The sequence below is a fragment of the Pongo pygmaeus genome, chromosome 1, assembly GCF_028885625.2.
Source record: "Pongo pygmaeus isolate AG05252 chromosome 1, NHGRI_mPonPyg2-v2.0_pri, whole genome shotgun sequence".
Lineage (NCBI taxonomy): Eukaryota > Metazoa > Chordata > Mammalia > Primates > Hominidae > Pongo > Pongo pygmaeus.
In genome coordinates, this window is record NC_072373.2 from 158,856,389 (window position 1) to 158,875,650 (window position 19,262).

General features: G+C 34.8%; 1 protein-coding gene across 1 annotated transcript in view; it reads left to right on the forward strand.

The window, feature by feature from the left end:
• Positions 1-15,476, forward strand: part of NEGR1 (neuronal growth regulator 1) — a 911,208-nt gene extending 895,732 nt beyond the window's left edge. The window contains exon 7 of the mRNA XM_054482631.2: positions 11,790-15,476. Within this exon, the coding sequence (XP_054338606.1) occupies positions 11,790-11,914 (125 nt within the window). The 3' untranslated portion in view covers positions 11,915-15,476. The remainder of the gene's footprint in view (positions 1-11,789) is intronic.
• Positions 15,477-19,262: the final 3,786 nt, after the last annotated feature.

The window sequence follows — 19,262 nt, forward strand, 5'->3', positions numbered from 1 at the left end:
AGATAAGAAGTTGCAGTAGACACAGTATTTACAATGTATTATTTTCCTTTTCTTTGTACAAGCTTATTGTCTTTCTCTGGATACCCCTAAAATGAGCAGATTGCTTGTAGGTGATTATTTTGGGAAGGAATTTTGGAACACTGGTGGGTGACTGGAACAAATAAAATAGGGAAGAAGGGAAAGCCAGTCCAAGAATACACTATTGAACTGGTACTAGCTGTGCATAACTGGACTCCATCCTACTAGGGACCCTCTGAGGAGCCCTGTAGAATATACTTTAGAATTGTTTGCCCTGCACACAACCAGTTGTTGTAGCAATAGCTAAAGTAGAAATATAATGAGAAGATGTAAGGCAAAATACAAAAACTGTGTAAAACAAGTGTATTTTGCAAATTTATCTCATAGGGAAATAAAAAGAGTGATTATTTATTAAGCCCTTATTATATGCAGTCACTGTGTTAGACTCTGGGGAAGAAGAAACAAGAGGAAAAGAAAGATGAAAAAATATGATGCCGGCTCTTTAGAAACACGAAATCTAGGTGAGGAAGCAAGTACCTAAGCAAGGCCTTGAGAGAATGTGAGTTACAATGAGGTCTCCAGGGAAGGAGGAAGTAAGGAAGGGATCATGTAAGTTATTACATTTCTTCTTAAGTTATTACATTTCTTCTTAAGGAGAAATATAAGTATGTCAGATAGAGGAGGGAGAATTGGGAGGAAGTAGAAGAAGGTAATTCCAAGTAAAAGAGGCACGGATTGTAAACCCAAGGAGCTAAAAGGCTATGGTTTGTTCAGAGCATTGTGATCTTAGAGGAGCTACATATTAAAACTACAAAAAATTAGAGGGGCGTGGTGGCGGGCACCTGTAGTCCCAGCTACTCGGGAGGCTGAGGCAGGAGAATGGCGTGAACCCAGGAGGTAGAGGTTGCAGTGAGCCAAGATCACCCCACTGCACTCCAGCCTGGGCGACAGAGTGAGAATCCGTCTCAAAATATATATATATATATAAAATAAATAATAATAATAAAAAGTAGGCACAGGTGGTTTACCGTTTTTCTTTCTTTCTGTTTTTGAAAGTTGCATTCTCTACCACATTTTTTCCCTATTGAACTATAACTAATTAAGCTGTGAAACACTACTTGCTTCTTTTCTCCAGTTTGCTAGGAGAAAGGTCTATCTCAACACAAGAGTCAACATTACTATCCAGTAAAACATCACAGTGGTATGCCTCAAAAAAAACAAAAAACAAAAACAAAGTGTACCCTGGAACACAGAATAGTGCATGGGGAATAGCAGGTGATCACTGAGCATGTATAGATACTTAAGCATTATTTGTTTTTGGATGAGTTTTCTGATCTGCATTTTAAAAGCTCTGTTTTAGAAGGGACATATATTGTTGGTGTCATTGTTACTGTTTCAGATTTCTAGAACTCGGAGATACACATGATCTCCTGTCAACAACTGAACATTTCTTGTGGGCCAAGGTAGGGCTTACATTGGTACTTCTTGTGTAAACACTAATACATTTTTTAAAGCTACAATTTTAAGAAAATTTAATCAACACTTCAATAAACACTTCACTTAGTTGTCTCATTTGCTTATCATAACACTAGGAGGGATAATTTTATCCCCTTTGTTCAACTGAGAAAACTGAGGTGCCAGGGTGCTAAGCTAATACCTCATATGCTTGATTGTTAAGAAATATGGCCTCCTTCTGTAACAAACATATTCAAATAGAACTCACAGACAAGAACAATTATTTAACAGTTCTCTTGGGTGTGTGTTTATATGTTTGTAAAGGTATAACTCTATATTTATGGTATGATGTCTTGAGAGACATCCAAGAAGACAAGATTCGTCTTTTCAGTAGATGGAACCAACGTTACTCTACAGTGGTAGAGTAGTCAATATTTCCAAGTCCTGAATTCTTGATTGATAATATTATCTTTCCTATCTCTTTTTTCTTGAGCTCTATAGTAAAACCTCATCCCAATGCAGAAATTTAAACAATGTATCTATACTTCCACTCTCTGTAATAAATAGTTTGATGGTGCCAAACACTTGATCAAATGCTGTGAGTCATACAAAAGTATATTAAATATGATCCTACAGAGTCAAGAAACTTAGACTCTGTAGAAGAAGATGCACATGAGAGTGATAAAGTATAGGTGAAATATAGATGAAGTATAGGTAAAAGCTATAGGAGAAAAGAGGACTTGGCAGATTAATTCAACCAGAGTTAGGTAGTAATTCAGGGAAGCTACATAGAAATGGAAGCACAGAGAATCAGAACACCTGAGTCCTTGTCTTATTTTTGCATCTAATTTAAGCACATCATTCGATCCCTGTCAGCCTCACCTCCTCAACTGTAAAACTAAAGGATGGCACCAGCTGATCCCCAGTACTCAGACTTTTTTCAGGTTCTAACTTTGTGAGTAGGTGGCATCTGAGATGGGCACTGATATATGAGTACTGTTTCAACACATACAGACATAGAAGCCCATCTCAGATGAAGGCAAACTGCAAATACACAAGTGCAGCAAAGGCTTGGATGTGTCCTGAGAATGGAGAGTTTTCTGCCTAGGGTGACACATGTGCAAAGTATGGCAGAGTATCAGGTATAAGGCTGAAAAAGTAGCTTGCAGAAAGTTTACAGAAGGTCTTACATTCCATACAAAGTCCTTTGGATTTTATTAAGGATTTTAAAATAGCCAAAATATAATGGTAATAATTACAGAATCATTGAGAAGAACTCAAAATCAATCTAGAGTGTAACAAGTGGAACGATTTAAGTAAATCAGAACTACAAGGCCAGATAATCACTGGCCTTCATTTCACTGGAAAAATCGAAGAACGAACAAGCAGACAAAATTTAAAGGTAAATGCAATATTCAAAAAAATGAAAATGATCAAAGCTTATGAAATTCTTGATCATTAATTAATGCCAAAAGAACGATGTTGCAGACTCCAGAAAATAAGCTAGTTTAGGTAAACTTCCTAACACAAAAGACACAAAGAATAAAATGTAGTAAACAAGAAAACCTGATCATGAAACTCCAAGTTTAGACACCCTACATAAAAGCTTAAATAATTTCACACCCACATACTCACATGTATAAGATCGTAAAAACGCATTCAACTTGAAAAAATGTTTTCTGGTTTGCAATTTCTCCCATGTTTTTACCACACTAGCAGTGTCACAGTGAAGACACAGCTGATGGCAGTGACTATTAGTGACCTTAAGAACACAGCTGGATTTCTATTTTTATTTCTGTAAAACCTTCTTTTCTTCAACTAAATGATGCCCTAGAGGCCCAAGCTAAAGTCTGTATAGTAAGGGCAATTGTATTGTATTTTGTGCAAATGTATTTCACACGACAAAGCCAGAGTTTAAAACACACATACACACACCCACACACATCCACATACACACTCCAAAATATGTCAAGACGCTTACATAGAAACCCATTTGCAAACCAGCCTGGCAGGAGTTGCCATACCAAGTTCAAAGAACCATTCAGGGTCATACAAAATCACCTGTATTGACAACACACTACAACGCAACTATATATTCATGTAAATTACTTCTGAGTTTCTAAAATAGAGTAAACAAAAAAATCCAAAACATTTGGAAGACATTGATGAACAATTCAAGCTTTGAGACTTTATTTCAGCAACTAGGAAGAATAATAAAAGACAGCGGAATTTGTTTCTATTTGGATGATTGCTTCCTTATTCTCCTTAACTGAAATTAGAGGTAATAGTCTTGGAGAGTTTCATCTGGCTATATGAAGATAAAAGCATTTATCTACAAATAGGCAGATTTCTGAATGTGGGTAATAACCAAGGCAAACATATGTTTAAAATTCCTAATGTAATTGAGGCTGAGTAGATAGGAGGGTATATTGTGAACTTTGGCAAAATGGTTATTCAGCAAGCAGAATGGGACCTGAGGACGCTGGTCGGCCAGAGAAATAGCTCTGTAGTTGCTAAGAATAAGTTGGCAGAAAAATGCCACTAGTCAAAAAGAGTGAGAAAGGAATGGTGTGATTTCTCTACCCATTCACCTCATCGTTATAACACAAAAATAGAGAGATTTTTCTGTAAAAATGATTATTTTTATGTTTATCAAGTTTCAGTCTGTCAAAAATGATGGAAGTACCTGAAGATAGACATTCAGTTTTTTATCAAATGAAAAAAAAGAACCCAAAATGTTAGAATAAGTATCTAAATACAAATTTTTCTATGACCTTTGGCCTCTAAATCAAGAAAAGAACACCAGTGTGCACTTGTTGGCCTGACTTCTTCTAAAGAAGACAAACGGGAAAGCTGACTGACAGGAATCTGAAGCCATTTATCCAATTTTTACATTCTTTCCCTAAATGCAAGAGGAGTTGACTGCAGTAGGGAATCATAAATTGTTACTCGACCACACTGAGAGCTAATTGAAAAGAGGACCATGGTATGTTTACCTCTCTGCACTCCAGGAGACATGCACAATGAAGGTGTGTTTAGTAAACAGACAGAAAATCTCTACATTGGTCCCTACCACATGACGAGTATGCTACTCGGGCATTCTTCAACCCTAAAGTCGAGGGGGAGAAAAAGACCCCAGAGGGTCTACAGTACAGAAGCATGCAATATTCACACAGACAAAGCTCTCTTCCTAGAAATCGCTGTGCCACAGACGTGAGGTGGTACATGAGATGATAGAGCATGTCTGTGCTGTATCTATAACTCAACACATCTCATCTTAGGATCAGGACCATTTGATTTCACCAGAAATAATGGAAAGAAGTGCAATTATGTCACCTGTGTGAGACCTGCTTGATTCTTCCAGATATCATAATCCAAAGTTATATACCAGTGAAAAAGCATATCCCATCTGCTTCTCTTTTTCTCTCCTAATCTCTACCCAGTGTTTAAGTAAAATTAAGTGATACAAAAAAGGGAAGTGTAATCTGAGCCTCCGGATATCCCCTGCAGCTGCTGATGGGGAAAGGGGTGGATATTGCTTCAGAGAGGATTTAATTATCTTTTGAGCAAACTCCTCCCACAGTATGTAATGAAACAGGATCACACTGTCAATTGGATCTAATCAATGGTGTATAATTTCTCAGTAAACGTATGTGTTCTCTATTTTGAGTACACATTAATCACCCTCTTCTGCATGAAACGTTATTTGGGTGTAAATCGTTTGCTTCCCATTAGGTATATGCTTCCTCAGGAAAATGTAAGTTGAGGCCAGTTTTGTCTTACAGAAGCAGAATTAATATAGCTTTAGTAACTCTAAGATTGCAACAGAAATCTTAAAAACATGACTCAAAGCTAGTTTAGTTAAAGCTTGAGTAATTTAAGGAAATTTCTAGGGAAGTAATTGGTATTGTACCAAAACTAAATATTTCACAGTTACATTTGCTGTTGCCTCAAAATACAAACTGGAGCAATACAAGGGAAAACTGCCAAAACAGAAAATAATATGCAGCAGCTGTGGTAATTGGTAGTGATAATCATAATTAGAAAAGATATATGTTAAAATCCAGAATGGATCTTCCTGTTGACAACGGGAAGAAGTCTCAAAGGCTTACACTCCACTCAGCTTGGACACTTTTGCTTCATACCTGAGACAGATCCTCTAAAAACAAACTCGTCATTAGGTCAGCCATGAAGCCATTCTCTAAATTTCACTCACCATGCTGTTCTCTTTGGCAAAAGAGAAGAAACGGAAGAGGTCATATCCTCTGACTTTGAAGAAATTGCAAATCAGAGGAGACTGGCCAATTATCTAGCTATAAATTGCATTAAATAAAAATCCTCCCAAAGTCAAGAAAATATAGAGAATTAATATTTTTGTAAGCAAAAATGAAAGACATCTTTGCAAGACCAGAGAAACATTGATTTAACCAAGTGTAGATTAACTGAAGTAAAATATGCTTGTTCCATGCAAAGCATCTCAAGTTAAACAGAAAGCTCTGTGGGAACAGGAACCATTTCTGTTTTGCTCATTGCCTCAGAGTGCCTGGCACATAGCACACACTGAATTTGTTAAAGGAATAAGTGAATGAGGAGTGTTCAGATCATCCTTGAGGGAGTGTTTATGCTTTGTTAAGTGCTGTACTGGGTGGTTTATACATAACAACACATTTAATCTTTGCAATAACTTTTGAGATACTACGAATCCTCATTTGCAAATGAAGATACTGAACTCAGCAAAGTTAAGAAACTTGCCTAGGTTAGTCCAGTTAGAAAGGGGTGGAATTGGAACTTGAACCAATGTCACCCAGCTCTACAGTCCATATATTATATACAATGTCATATTTAAAGACTAGAATGTCTTAGCTTTACTAAGAACTAGAAAGAATGACAGCCTGTTCTGTTGTTTGTTTTAAATTCTGATCTGCAAACAGGATCAGTCTCCCTTACATACTCCATTTTATTTTCTTTCTCTTTTTTTTCAATAAAATGGTAAATATAATACAATCTAATACATTGTTCAAAGGCTGTGTATTCTCTCTGTGTTTGTTTTAAATCTTCAACCTTTTGTTTCCTTTATCCTCTTCCTTTCTTTCCTGTTCTCAATTTAAACTTTTCTTCTCTTTTCTTCATTCTTCTCAAAAAAAATTAAGCAGGTAGTAAGAAAGAAACAGAACAATTTCATTACACACTTTGCCTTAAGGGTGAGAAATCACAGGAACAATTATTAAAATAGGATAGTCTACCAAAATTGTCTTGAATTTGACACATGCATATTTAGGAATATTATTTCACATCCAATCCAATAAACATCAATTGAACACATTTGATATAAGATTCAGATGCACATATAGGGAGGAATGTTCCATAACTTCAAGATGTTTATAGTTATATATCACATATATATAACTAATTATAAGTTAAGAAGAAAGAAAACATTTCTGAAGTCAGGTATAAGCAGAAGACTAATAATTTTTCTTAGATTGGGGATGGCCTCATGGAAAAACTGGTATTTTTGATGTTTAAGGATGAGCAGGACTTTAATAAATGCAAAGGGGAATAGGAAGAAGGCCATCTAGGCTTAAGGAGGTAGCAAGTGCAAAGGACATGGGGTAATGAAACACTCTATGTGCTCAGAAAATGGCTTGTATGACTAGAGTGAAGAAGCGGTGTGAGTCTGGATAAGTTGACTAGAACCAGATGGCAGAGGTCCCTGAATGCCAGGCTGTAAAGTTTTGGCTTCACTCAATAGACAATGGGGAATACTTGAATCCCAGGCTGTAAAGTTTTGGCTTTACTCAATAGACAATGGGGAATACTTGAAGGTGAGCTAGCATAGACTTTACTTTTATTTATTTATTTGTTTTTTAGACAGAGTCTCACTCTTTCACCCAGGCTGGAGTGCAGTGGTGTGATCTCGGCTCACTGCAACCTCCACCTCCTGGGTTCAAGCGATTCTCATGCCTCAGCCTCCTGAGTAGCTCGGACTACAAGCGTTTGCCACCATGTCTGGCTAGTTTTTTGTATTTTTAGTAGAGGCGGGGTTTCGCCATTTTGGCCAAGCTATTCTCAAACTCCTGGCCTCATGTGATCCACCTGCTTTGGCCTCCCAAAGTGCTGGAAGTACAGGCATGAGCCACTGCACCCGGGCAGCATAGGCTTTACTCTTGCCTTTGCTAGTACAATCTATTGTCTACTGAGTAGCCAAGTGATCCTTTAAAAATAATCAAACTCTCCTATGGCTTCTCATGTCACTCAGAATGAAACTAAAGCCCTTGCCATAGCCCAGATACATCTCTGATCACATGACCTATCCTGCCTAATTTTACTTAAGGTAAATAGCAGCATGATATTGAAAGGCAACTAAAAACTTGACAGAGATCCTTCAACAGGTCTGGCCATCCCAGAGGCTCAACTAGACGTCTTCTAAGTAATTCAGGCTTCTAGCTTGGACCTATGGGTTCATCTATGCAGACCGTCTTTTGTGGCAAGAGTGTGATGTTATAAAGTTCAGTACATGTTGTCTTCCTATATTATCCACTTAATGACCTGTCTTCTTGCTCAAAATACTCAAGAGAGGTAGTCTGACCTGTACAGGTCAAAGTATAATGAACCTCATACTAAAATGAGAAGAAAGATTCAGCAAAATACAAAAGGAAAAGATGATACTCTCTGAAAAAAGAAGTCAAGGTATTTTGTCTCCTTATAGGTTTGTGGTAACTGGGGGAAATGGATGTGAAGCACAGACATTTACTGAACACCTATTAAGTACCAAACTCTACGTTCAGTATCAAAGATAAAAGATATATATAATATATCTTGGCTTCAAGACATTCTTGACCTAATCAGGTTAAGATGTATAAGTATATTACCAGTTACTAAGTAATACAGGGGAAAGGCAGTAATGCTTAATTTGTCATATGGGATTTTCTGAAGGTTTTTTCCTAAGCAATATTTCAGCCCAGTCTTGAAGCTAATTTCTAATAGCTAACAGTTATTTTCTTAAGATCAAGTAGTTGATTGGAATTTGACCTGCTAAGAAGATCCACTGACCCAAATAATACTGAGACCCTTAACTTTAGAATCATTAGCCCTGTTCTTCAAATAATTCAGTTCAACAGTCATATACACACATACAAACCACACATAATAAATGCCGGTCAGTGGGAATAAGGTTGCATAACAATGGCATCCCCCAACAATGGAACGTTATAACACCATTTTAAAAATGAGATATGTGTGTACTAAAGTATATATATCATTGTATTTTGTAAAAAATAATTGTATTTATAACTGTTGCCTAGATTACTTATCTGCCATGACCCCATAGGGAATCCTTCCAGGTTTGTATATTATTTTTAAAGTTCCATATACCCTAATGTTCTATATTTACCTATTTATTTATATCCCCAACTAGAATAAGCTCTTCCTGAAAGAGAGGATTGGGTTTTATTCATCTTTGCCTATGTGAGGCTTAATTCAACCCCACAAACATAATAGATATTCAGTAGATAGTTAAAGAGTATGACTGGTGACATATAACTTGAGATTAGGTATCTGATCTCACATTGTGGTGACTAACTTTGCTCTTTGTGTTTTGGTGTACTGATTATTCATGATTACTCCACAGTCTACTGCCTGTAACAATTGCAAGCTAATGATTCATCCCCCAGTTTCTAGCTTATTTCAGGACTAATATAAATATTATATTCACAAGCAACAAAAAAGTATATAAATTTGTGGCATCAGTGAAAAGACATATGCTATTTTAATTGTAAAGTAATAAATTTAAAACATGCTATTGGTAATATCTTTGTTAAGTTTAAGACAATAGGAGGCTGAGTGGAAGAAGATACAACTACACTGGGGAAGGCAGAATTAAGTAATAAAAGAATCATACCTATCTTATTAAGTGCTGCATTCCCAGCACTTAGGAGAGTGCTTGGTACCTAGTTCAATTAAAACTTGCTGAATGAATGAATGAATGTACTATATTACTATAGTACATTTTCTAGCCTATAATCATGTGGCTTGCTTCAGAGAAGATTCAGTTTTGTAGGACAGAAATACTCATTTTGATTATGACCCATTCGTTTGATTGAATCATTTACTTAGACACTTCTTGAGCATATACTATATACCACACTTTGCCAGATTTTATGTCTGGAAACAGAAAGATGAATAAGAAATGACCTAGAAGAGTTTAAATCTGTTGGAAGAAATGAATATGTAAACAAATATTTGCAATGCAGTGTGATACTTACATAACATATAATATATATTTCATGGTCTCATGACACAAAAAGGGTAGTCAGCTCAGTTTGTTGGAGAAGGAGAGGGATTCCAGGAAAGATTGCCCAAAAATGCATTTTCCAGGATGGATAAGGAGTTTTGAGGGGACTTGATAATCTACCCATTTAATGTTACTACTTAATTTCTCATAACAAAAATAATTTACCTTTGCTTTTTATGCTTAGCTTTTAAATTTTATTTCTTATTTATGAAACCATTTATATGCTTTACATATTATTGGTCCTTTACCATTATACAAGTTTTATTACACTCGACATTCTTGAAAAACAACTCCAGCATAACTATTGTTGAGAAGGTCATATATTAAATAAAGATTTATTTATATTTTTAAAATATTTTTCTAGGTCTTGAAAAAGGGATAATAAGGAGTTCCATAGCTTTAAATTAGACTTCGTATATATCAGAAATTGAAAAGCTCTCTGTTCAACAATAGGCTTACTTTCTTTGTCTTTTCACGTTTTAAAAAACTGATTTGTAATTATATACATGCATTAAATAGTTAATTTTGCTCTTTGTTTATTAAAAAATAGTAGTCTCAGTGTTCAAATCCCACTCACCTGGAATCAATAATTGCATTGTCAAGGAAACTTCCCACTGCAGGGACCAATGTATCTTTCATCCCCTTTAATTTCTGGGAAGTGTAAACAACACAATTTATTCTTCTTGTTACATAGCAATATAGTCATTTGTGAACGTTTCATTAAAACTATCTGCTGGTAATTCAAACTCAGCGTGACTAAACCTGCTCCTGGATTTGAGTTATAAATTTAGAAATGAAGTGGTCTATTTCTTTACTACATTATTCAATTTCTACTAGGAAATGGTGCTTGAAATCCAGGTTTCATTAAGAAAAGGTGGTTAAAATATATTGGCAGGTTTTTTGTTATTACAATTATTATTATTATTATGGTAAATGAGAATCAGTCTCAAACAAGTCCAAGCACGGCTGTAACATTTAATTTCTGGAACACAATATAATTCACATACAACTAGGCAACTGTCCTTTCATAAACAAAGTGGAACCCATTCCGAACACTCCAATAATATCCCAAACTTGGTGAATTTTCAGGTATTCAGTGAAAATTCAACATGACCGTTAGCCAAGTACCATGTGAACTTCCCCATATATAAGACTGTAATATTTCTGATGTATAAATGTAGTCATACATTCAACTCTCCAAATTCTTCAAAATATCTTTCAATATAAAAACCTAGTCCCTTTTTCATTACAGTAGAGGTCATTCTACCTGTCTAGAGGTCTAGTTTCAATTCCCTCCACTTCAGGCCTCAAACTTCATGGTCCAGCAAGACTAAATCTACCTTGATATTCTACACAACACACCTTGCTCTGTCCTTTTCTTATGCCTTCGAATATGTTATTTCTTCTACCCACATGATAGTCTCCTTTGGCAAAACTGTATTTGAAATCTCCCTTTCCCAGGCAGATTTAAAAGCACAATTTGTCTGTGTTACTGCAGTATGCACATGCAACTCTAATATTCTGAGAATTGTATTATAATTGTTTGAAGATCTTTTCTCACCAACAAAAGGCCTTGGAAGGGAAAATATTCTTGTTTTCCTAGCATTTAGTATAGTATTTAGCTAATAAAACACAGCTACATATATACGCATGAATATTTGTCCACTAATACAAATATTTACAGTACATATAAGAGGAATAATAATGTTAGTAGCTTTTGAGTACTTAGCATGTGTTTAGTTGATGTAATATGCTGTATGTGCTTCATATCCAATTCTCACCACAGCCCTGTGAGGTGGATTCTATTATTTCTATTATTTTCATTTTGCCCTTGGGAAAACTGAAGCTCTGAGAAGTTAGCCACATAGCCCACACGTTGTCATATAGCAGAATCAGATATGAACTTAAGTCTGTCTGACGCCGATGTCAGTGCTTTCCCCAATGCACCTGGCTACCTTTTGATTATTGTCAAGATCCTGGAAGACACAAATTAGATTTTGATTTAATCTTTTCCATTTCTTTCCAGCTCCAAGTACAGCCCAGTATGGAATTACCGGGAGTGCTGATGTTCTTTTCTCCTGCTGGTACCTTGTGTTGACACTGTCCTCTTTCACCAGCATATTCTACCTGAAGAATGCCATTCTACAATAAATTCAAAGACCCATAAAAGGCTTTTAAGGATTCTCTGAAAGTGCTGATGGCTGGATCCAATCTGGTACAGTTTGTTAAAAGCAGCGTGGGATATAATCAGCAGTGCTTACATGGGGATGATCGCCTTCTGTAGAATTGCTCATTATGTAAATACTTTAATTCTACTCTTTTTTGATTAGCTACATTACCTTGTGAAGCAGTACACATTGTCCTTTTTTTAAGACGTGAAAGCTCTGAAATTACTTTTAGAGGATATTAATTGTGATTTCATGTTTGTAATCTACAACTTTTCAAAAGCATTCAGTCATGGTCTGCTAGGTTGCAGGCTGTAGTTTACAAAAACGAATATTGCAGTGAATATGTGATTCTTTAAGGCTGCAATACAAGCATTCAGTTCCCTGTTTGAATAAGAGTCAATCCACATTTACAAAGATGCATTTTTTTCTTTTTTGATAAAAAAAGCAAATAATATTGCCTTCAGATTATTTCTTCAAAATATTACACATATCTAGATTTTTCTGCTCGCATGATATTCAGGTTTCAGGAATGAGCCTTGTAATATAACTGGCTGTGCAGCTCTGCTTCTCTTTCCTGTAAGTTCAGCATGGGTGTGCCTTCATAAAATAATATTTTTCTCTTTGTCTCCAACTAATATAAAATGTTTTGCTAAATCTTACAATTTGAAAGTAAAAATAAACCAGAATGATAAAGTTAAACCATACACTATCTCTAAGTAATGAAGGAGCTATTGGACTGTAAAAATCTCTTCCTGCACTGACAGTGGGGTTTGAGAATTTTGCCCCACACTAACTCAGTTCTTGAGATGAGAGACAATTTAATAACAGTATAGTAAATATACCATATGATTTCTTTAGTTGTAGCTAAATGTTAGATCCACCATGGGAAATCATTCCCTTTAAAATGACAGCACAGTCCACTCAAAGGATTGCCTAGCAATACAGCATCTTTTCCTTTCACTAGTCCAAGCCAAAAATTTTAAGATGATTTGTCAGAAAGGGCACAAAGTCCTATCGCCTAATATTACATGAGTTGGTAAGTGCTCATCATTAATTTTGTTTTGTGGCAGCTAAGTTAGTATGACAGAGGCAGTGCTCCTGTGGACAGGAGCATTTTGCATATTTTCCATCTGAAAGTATCACTCAGTTGATAGTCTGGAATGCATGTTATATATTTTAAAACTTCCAAAATATATTATAACAAACAATCTATATTGGTATGTAGCAGACCAATCTCTAAAATAGCTAATTCTTCAATAAAATCTTTCTATATAGCCATTTCAGCTCAAACAAGTAAAACCAAAACCCATCCTTTATTTTTTCTTACATGATGCATGTAAGATGTGATCAAATAAAGACAAAACACCAATGATGATAATATCTTAAGATATGCTAATTATCAAATTATTGTGAATGTTAAATTTTTTCTACTATAAAGAAGCAAAACTACATTTTTGAAGGAAAATGCTGTTACTCTAAACATTAAATTACAGGAGTAGTTTGCTGGTTTCACTCCTTATTAAGAAAGACTATCACCTTGAAAGCCATTTTACAGGTTTGATGAAGTTACCAATTTCAGTACACCTAAATTTCTACAAATAGTCCCCTTTTACAAGTCATAACAAAAAAGACCCTACAATAAAATTAGATACAAGAAATTTTGCAGTGGTTATACATATTTGAGATATCTAGTGTGTTGCCCTAGCAGGGATGGCTTAAAAACTGTGATTTTTTTTTCTTCAAGTAAAACTTAGTCCCAAAGTACACCATAAATCAATTTTAATTAGAAAAATGAATCTTAAATGAGGGGACATAAGTATACTCTTTCCACAAAATGGCAGTAATAAGGCATAAAGCTATAAATCTACTAACTGTAATAAATGTACGACATTATTTTGACTGATACATAAAAAAGAGTTTTTAGAACAAATATGGCATTTAACTTTATTATTTATTTGCTTTTAAAAAATATTCTTTGTGGAATTGGTGAATAAACTGTAAAATATTATTTTGTATTGCAGCTTTAAAGTGGCACACTCCATAATAATCTACTTACTAGAAATAGTGGTGCTACCACAAAAAATGTTAACCATCAGTACCATTGTTTGGGAGAAAGAAACAGATCAAGAATGCATATTATTCAGTGACCACTTTCCTAGAGTTAAAATACCTCCTCTTTGTAAGGTTTGTAGGTAAATTGAGGTATAAACTATGGATGAACCAAATAATTAGTTCAAAGTGTTGTCATGATTCCGAATTTGTGGAGTCTGGTGTTTTTACCATAGAATGTGACAGAAGTACAGTCATAGCTCAGTAGCTATATGTATTTGCCTTTATGTTAGAAGAGACTTTCTTGAGTGACATTTTTAAATAGAGGAGGTATTCACTATGTTTTTCTGTATCACAGCAGCATTCCTAGTCCTTAGGCCCTCGGACAGAGTGAAATCATGAGTATTTATGAGTTCAATATTGTCAAATAAGGCTACAGTATTTGCTTTTCTGTGTGAATGTATTGCATATAATGTTCAAGTAGATGATTTTACATGTATGGACATATAAAATGTCTGATTACTCCATTTTATCAGTCCTGACTGTACAAGATTGTTGCAATTTCAGAATAGCAGTTTTATAAATTGATTTATCTTTTAATCTATAACAATTTTTGTTAGCTGTTCATTTCAGGTTATATTTTCTACAAGTTCCACTTGTGGGACTCCTTTTGTTGCCCCTGTTTTTTTTTAAAGAAGGAAGAAAGAAAAATAAGTAGCAGTTTAAAAATGAGAATGGAGAGAAAAGAAAAAGAATGAAAAGGAAAGGCGGTAAAGGGGAAAAAAAGGAAGGATGGAAGGAATGAAGGAAGGAAGGGAGGAAGGGGAGAAGGTAGGAAGAAAGAAAGGATGAGAGGGAAGGCAGAATCAGAGTATTAGGGTAGTTAACTTACACATTTGCATTCTTAGTTTAACTGCAAGTGGTGTCATTATGTTTTACAATGATCGCATTTGAAACATAAGTCCTATTATACCATTAAGTTCCTATTATGCAGCAATTATATAATAAAAACTACTGCCCAAGTTATAGTAATGTGGGTGTTTTTGAGACACTAAAAGATTTGAGAGGGAGAATTTCAAACTTAAAGCCACTTTTGGGGGGTTTACAACTTAACTGAAAAATTAATGCTTCATCATAACATTTAAGCTATATCTAGAAAGTAGACTGGAGAACTGAGAAAATTACCCAGGTAATTCAGGGAAAAAAAAATATATATATATATATAAATACCCCTACATTTGAAGTCAGAAAACTCTGAAAAACTGAATTATCAAAGTCAATCATCTATAATGATCAAATTTACTGAATAATTGTTAATTTATCCATTGTGCTTAGCTTTGTGACACGGCCAAAAGTTACCTATTTAATCTTTTCAATAAAAATTGTTTTTTGAAATCCAGAAATGATTTAAAAAGAGGTCAGGTTTTTAACTATTTATTGAAGTATGTGGATGTACAGTATTTCAATAGATATGAATATGAATAAATGGTATGCCTTAAGATTCTTTGAATATGTATTTACTTTAAAGACTGGAAAAAGCTCTTCCTGTCTTTTAGTAAAACATCCATATTTCATAACCTGATGTAAAATATGTTGTACTGTTTCCAATAGGTGAATATAAACTCAGTTTATCAATTAAAATATGTATTTGACTCATTTTAAAACTCTATTAGCTTAAGAGAAAGAAGGAAGAAATAATAATTTGAAGATATTTCTGCTATTCTCTTTATTTCCTGTATTACACTCATCTTTCTGCTTACTCTAAATCAGTACAGGGTAAAAATTTTAGATGCTACAGTTTCAAAGGACCCCACACTATATTCTTTCTTGCTGTTGCTGATTCCTAAAAGGTTTGATGAGCTGAACTACATCTAAACTAAGAATAAATTTTCTGGAAACATTTTATTATTAATTATTTAGAACCTTTACCTGGTAAAATACAGCAGAGTTAGCAACAGAGACTAAATATCCTGTTGATAAAATCCTGAAGATCTTACAGGCCAAACAAGTGAACACTCAAATGCTTGTAAGAGCCAGGCAGAGTGTAATTTCTTAAGACAGCTGGGTATAAAACAACAGGCACTGAAGGTATTCAGATACAATTTCCTTAAAAATACCTTGGTTTCCAAGCAAAACATGTTATTTGGCTGAGAACCTTTAGTTTGTAAATACCAAACCATAATATACAAATGAGATCTCACGCCAAATGAATTTTTTAAGCCCTCTTTCCCATATCTGTTCATCTATGATAGTCAACTGAATAAATGAGAACAATGTGGTAGATAAAACAACAAAGCATAAAGAAGATTCATGCTTGGTTTTATAAGCTATTTTGAAATATAGGTATCATTGCTATTCTGAGAAACCCATATACACCAAAGCCCTCCCTCCACAAAAAACTGGAAATGTTCTAATAAATGTCTCATTTCCCCCACAGCTTCATTATTTTTTCCCTTTTCAACATCTATCTTATCTATCTTGAATAAATTACATCACAGAAATGGAAACATCAAGTATCAGACACAGAAAACCAGCACATGAAACAGAGCTAGTTTCCCTCTCAAAAGAATGGGACAAAACATAGATGCTTCAAAATCATATCTAGGTATACAGAAAATAATTATTCACTTTAACCTGACAGTCAGAAATGTAAGTAAGAATTTGTAGAGATAATTTTCCAAGGTAATTCATTCAAGTTAGTGGAATTTGATCCAAACACCCGTCAATGTACTCCCTCTGAACTTTCCAAGAAGCATACACCTTCACATTTACATTCACTGTTTTTCTAGTAATTCCAAACTTACTAAAAAGTATTTCAGAATCGATATCACTGGTGGAAAGAGAGCAATTTAGCAAACAAATAAATGCTTTCCAGTATTCCTAGAGAGAAGGAAAAGAGGAATACATTTCATTCTTCTCCCTAGAAGCTCTACCCACAGTCATGCTAAAGCTAGACCAATCTCTCCCAGGGCTTTCCTTCAGTCTAAGAAACGTGCTTCACTTCAGAGATAATTGTGGCAACTATAGTTTTCCCCAAAGGGTCACAACTACCTCTACCTTGCATTTTACAATGGAGCCCTTTTGCAAGTGTTGCTATTATGGCTTTCTCAACACTTCCAAATACTTAAAAGAGAAAATATTATTGTTGTCTTGTATTGATGGTGAAAACGAGATTCAGAAATTTTGAGTCACTTGCTGAAGATTATACTTCAACTAAGTCACAGATCTGAGCCAAATATGCAATGAAAAATGTTCCCAATTTGTTTCCAGTCCCAGACTACCTAGGAAAAAGAAAAGCATATAATCACATTGCTAGCTTCATAGACAAATATTTGTATATTTTTATTTATATATTTATGTAAATATAAGCACATTTTAAATATAAATATAGATATTTATGACATCCTTGTATTTTCCAATACCTGCAGAGGGTATGAGATTTAAAGGCTAATCAGATTGTACATGTCATCTAAAGCTTTGGAAATGTGAAACTCACAGTGCAATTGCGTTTGGACACACAGCCTTGGGTTGTATGAGACCGGTCACACCAAGTGGAGAATCTTGTCATAATCACATGTATCTTCTTTTTGTATAGCATTTTGCAAAAAATGTGTCAAGTTTGGGATAATCCACTAAGACTATTCCTCAGACATCTGCAATCAACAGAATTTTGGGGGAAATGGAGATCAGAATACACACACACACTTTAAAAAAAATTCACAATAGAATACTGATTTTAATCTGAGTGATGTTGTTTGAGGCCATTTATATTGAAATACTAACATGAACATCTGTTTGTGCTGGGACAGTAGAACAAGAGAAAGATTCTAATTCTAGAAATTAAATGATATGCAACCTAAGGAATACATTTGCATTTTGTTTTCAAAATATGAATATAATAGAAATCCTATGGATATCACCACTTAGTTTGAAAAACATAAAAACTGTGATTTTCATACACTTATGAAATGAATAAATTAATTCATTAATGAAGGACCTGATAAGATATTACAACCAGATAAAAGGATAATTTAAAGAACATACACATTTATAGATCAAAAACCTTGAAATTAATGTACTAATAGAGGCAAAACTGGCTTCCAGAGTGAGGAGGAGAATTCAATTGAATCTTTACTCCTCAGAATTTATTTCCATATCTGTAGACGAGAAATATTTTGCCTTAGTATTATTTACTTACAACTTGAAAAAGAGTTCAAATATAATGAAAAATAGAGAGGCTCCAAAAGAATCAGAATCAGGTAACCTGTAAAAGTGTGTTCCAAGTAATTAGTGGTTTTTCATTTCAGCAAAAATTCTTCTCTGCAATGAAGAGACATCATTTTTTTTTTCTTTTTTAGACAGAGTTTTGCTCGGTTGCCCAGGATGGAGTGCAGTGGTGTGATCTTGGCTCACTGCAACCTCCGCCTCCTGGGTTCAAGTGATTCTCCTGCATCAGCCTCCCCAGTAGCTGGGATTACAGGCACGTGCCACCACACCTGGCTAAGTTTTGTATTTTTAGTAGAGGTGGAGTTTCACCATGTTGGCCAGGCTGGTCTGGAACTCCTGACCTCAAGTGATCCACCTCCCTCAGCCTCCTAAAGTGCTGGGATTACAGGTGTGAGCCACCGCTCCCAGACAAGATGTAAAATTTTTAAAGCCGTTGAATTAAATTCATTGCTAACATTTTGAGCTTCGATAATGTAATTCCTACTTTAATGACTCAAAAAAAAAAACACCCCAAGTAACCTATCTATCTAATAATCTATGTTTTAATTACTCCTTTTCTTCCTTATCTCACAAACCGTAATCCAATAGTCTGGGACATGTGAAAGAGAAAGTAAACAGTCACAAGAACTACCTTGCTTCGAGAATCCACCTTGTTGAAAAAATAATATATTTTGGGCACTTGTTAAAAAGAATTAACAGAAAAAGTCTTTTTTTTTTTGTCACAGGGGCATTTAATTCATGGTATAACAGGAATTTTATATCAAAAACAGTAAGAAAAATGAAGTAACAGTTGAGATAGCAATATCTCATCAACCAAATACTGTGATAATGATAAAAACATTGCAAGAAGCTATAGCCAGAACTGAGTGTTCTGCTCCTACTTAATGCTAATGAGCCCAGTCCTAGCGCACATCTTGGTTTGGTAGAAACTACAGGAGGTAGCATGGTCCATTAGACCTTCAAAACTTTAAAATGTTAAAGAGGGTGGTTTCCCTCCTTCATTTCAAATGGATTGCTAAAAGCACTGGGCTATTCCTTCGTGGAAATTTGAATTT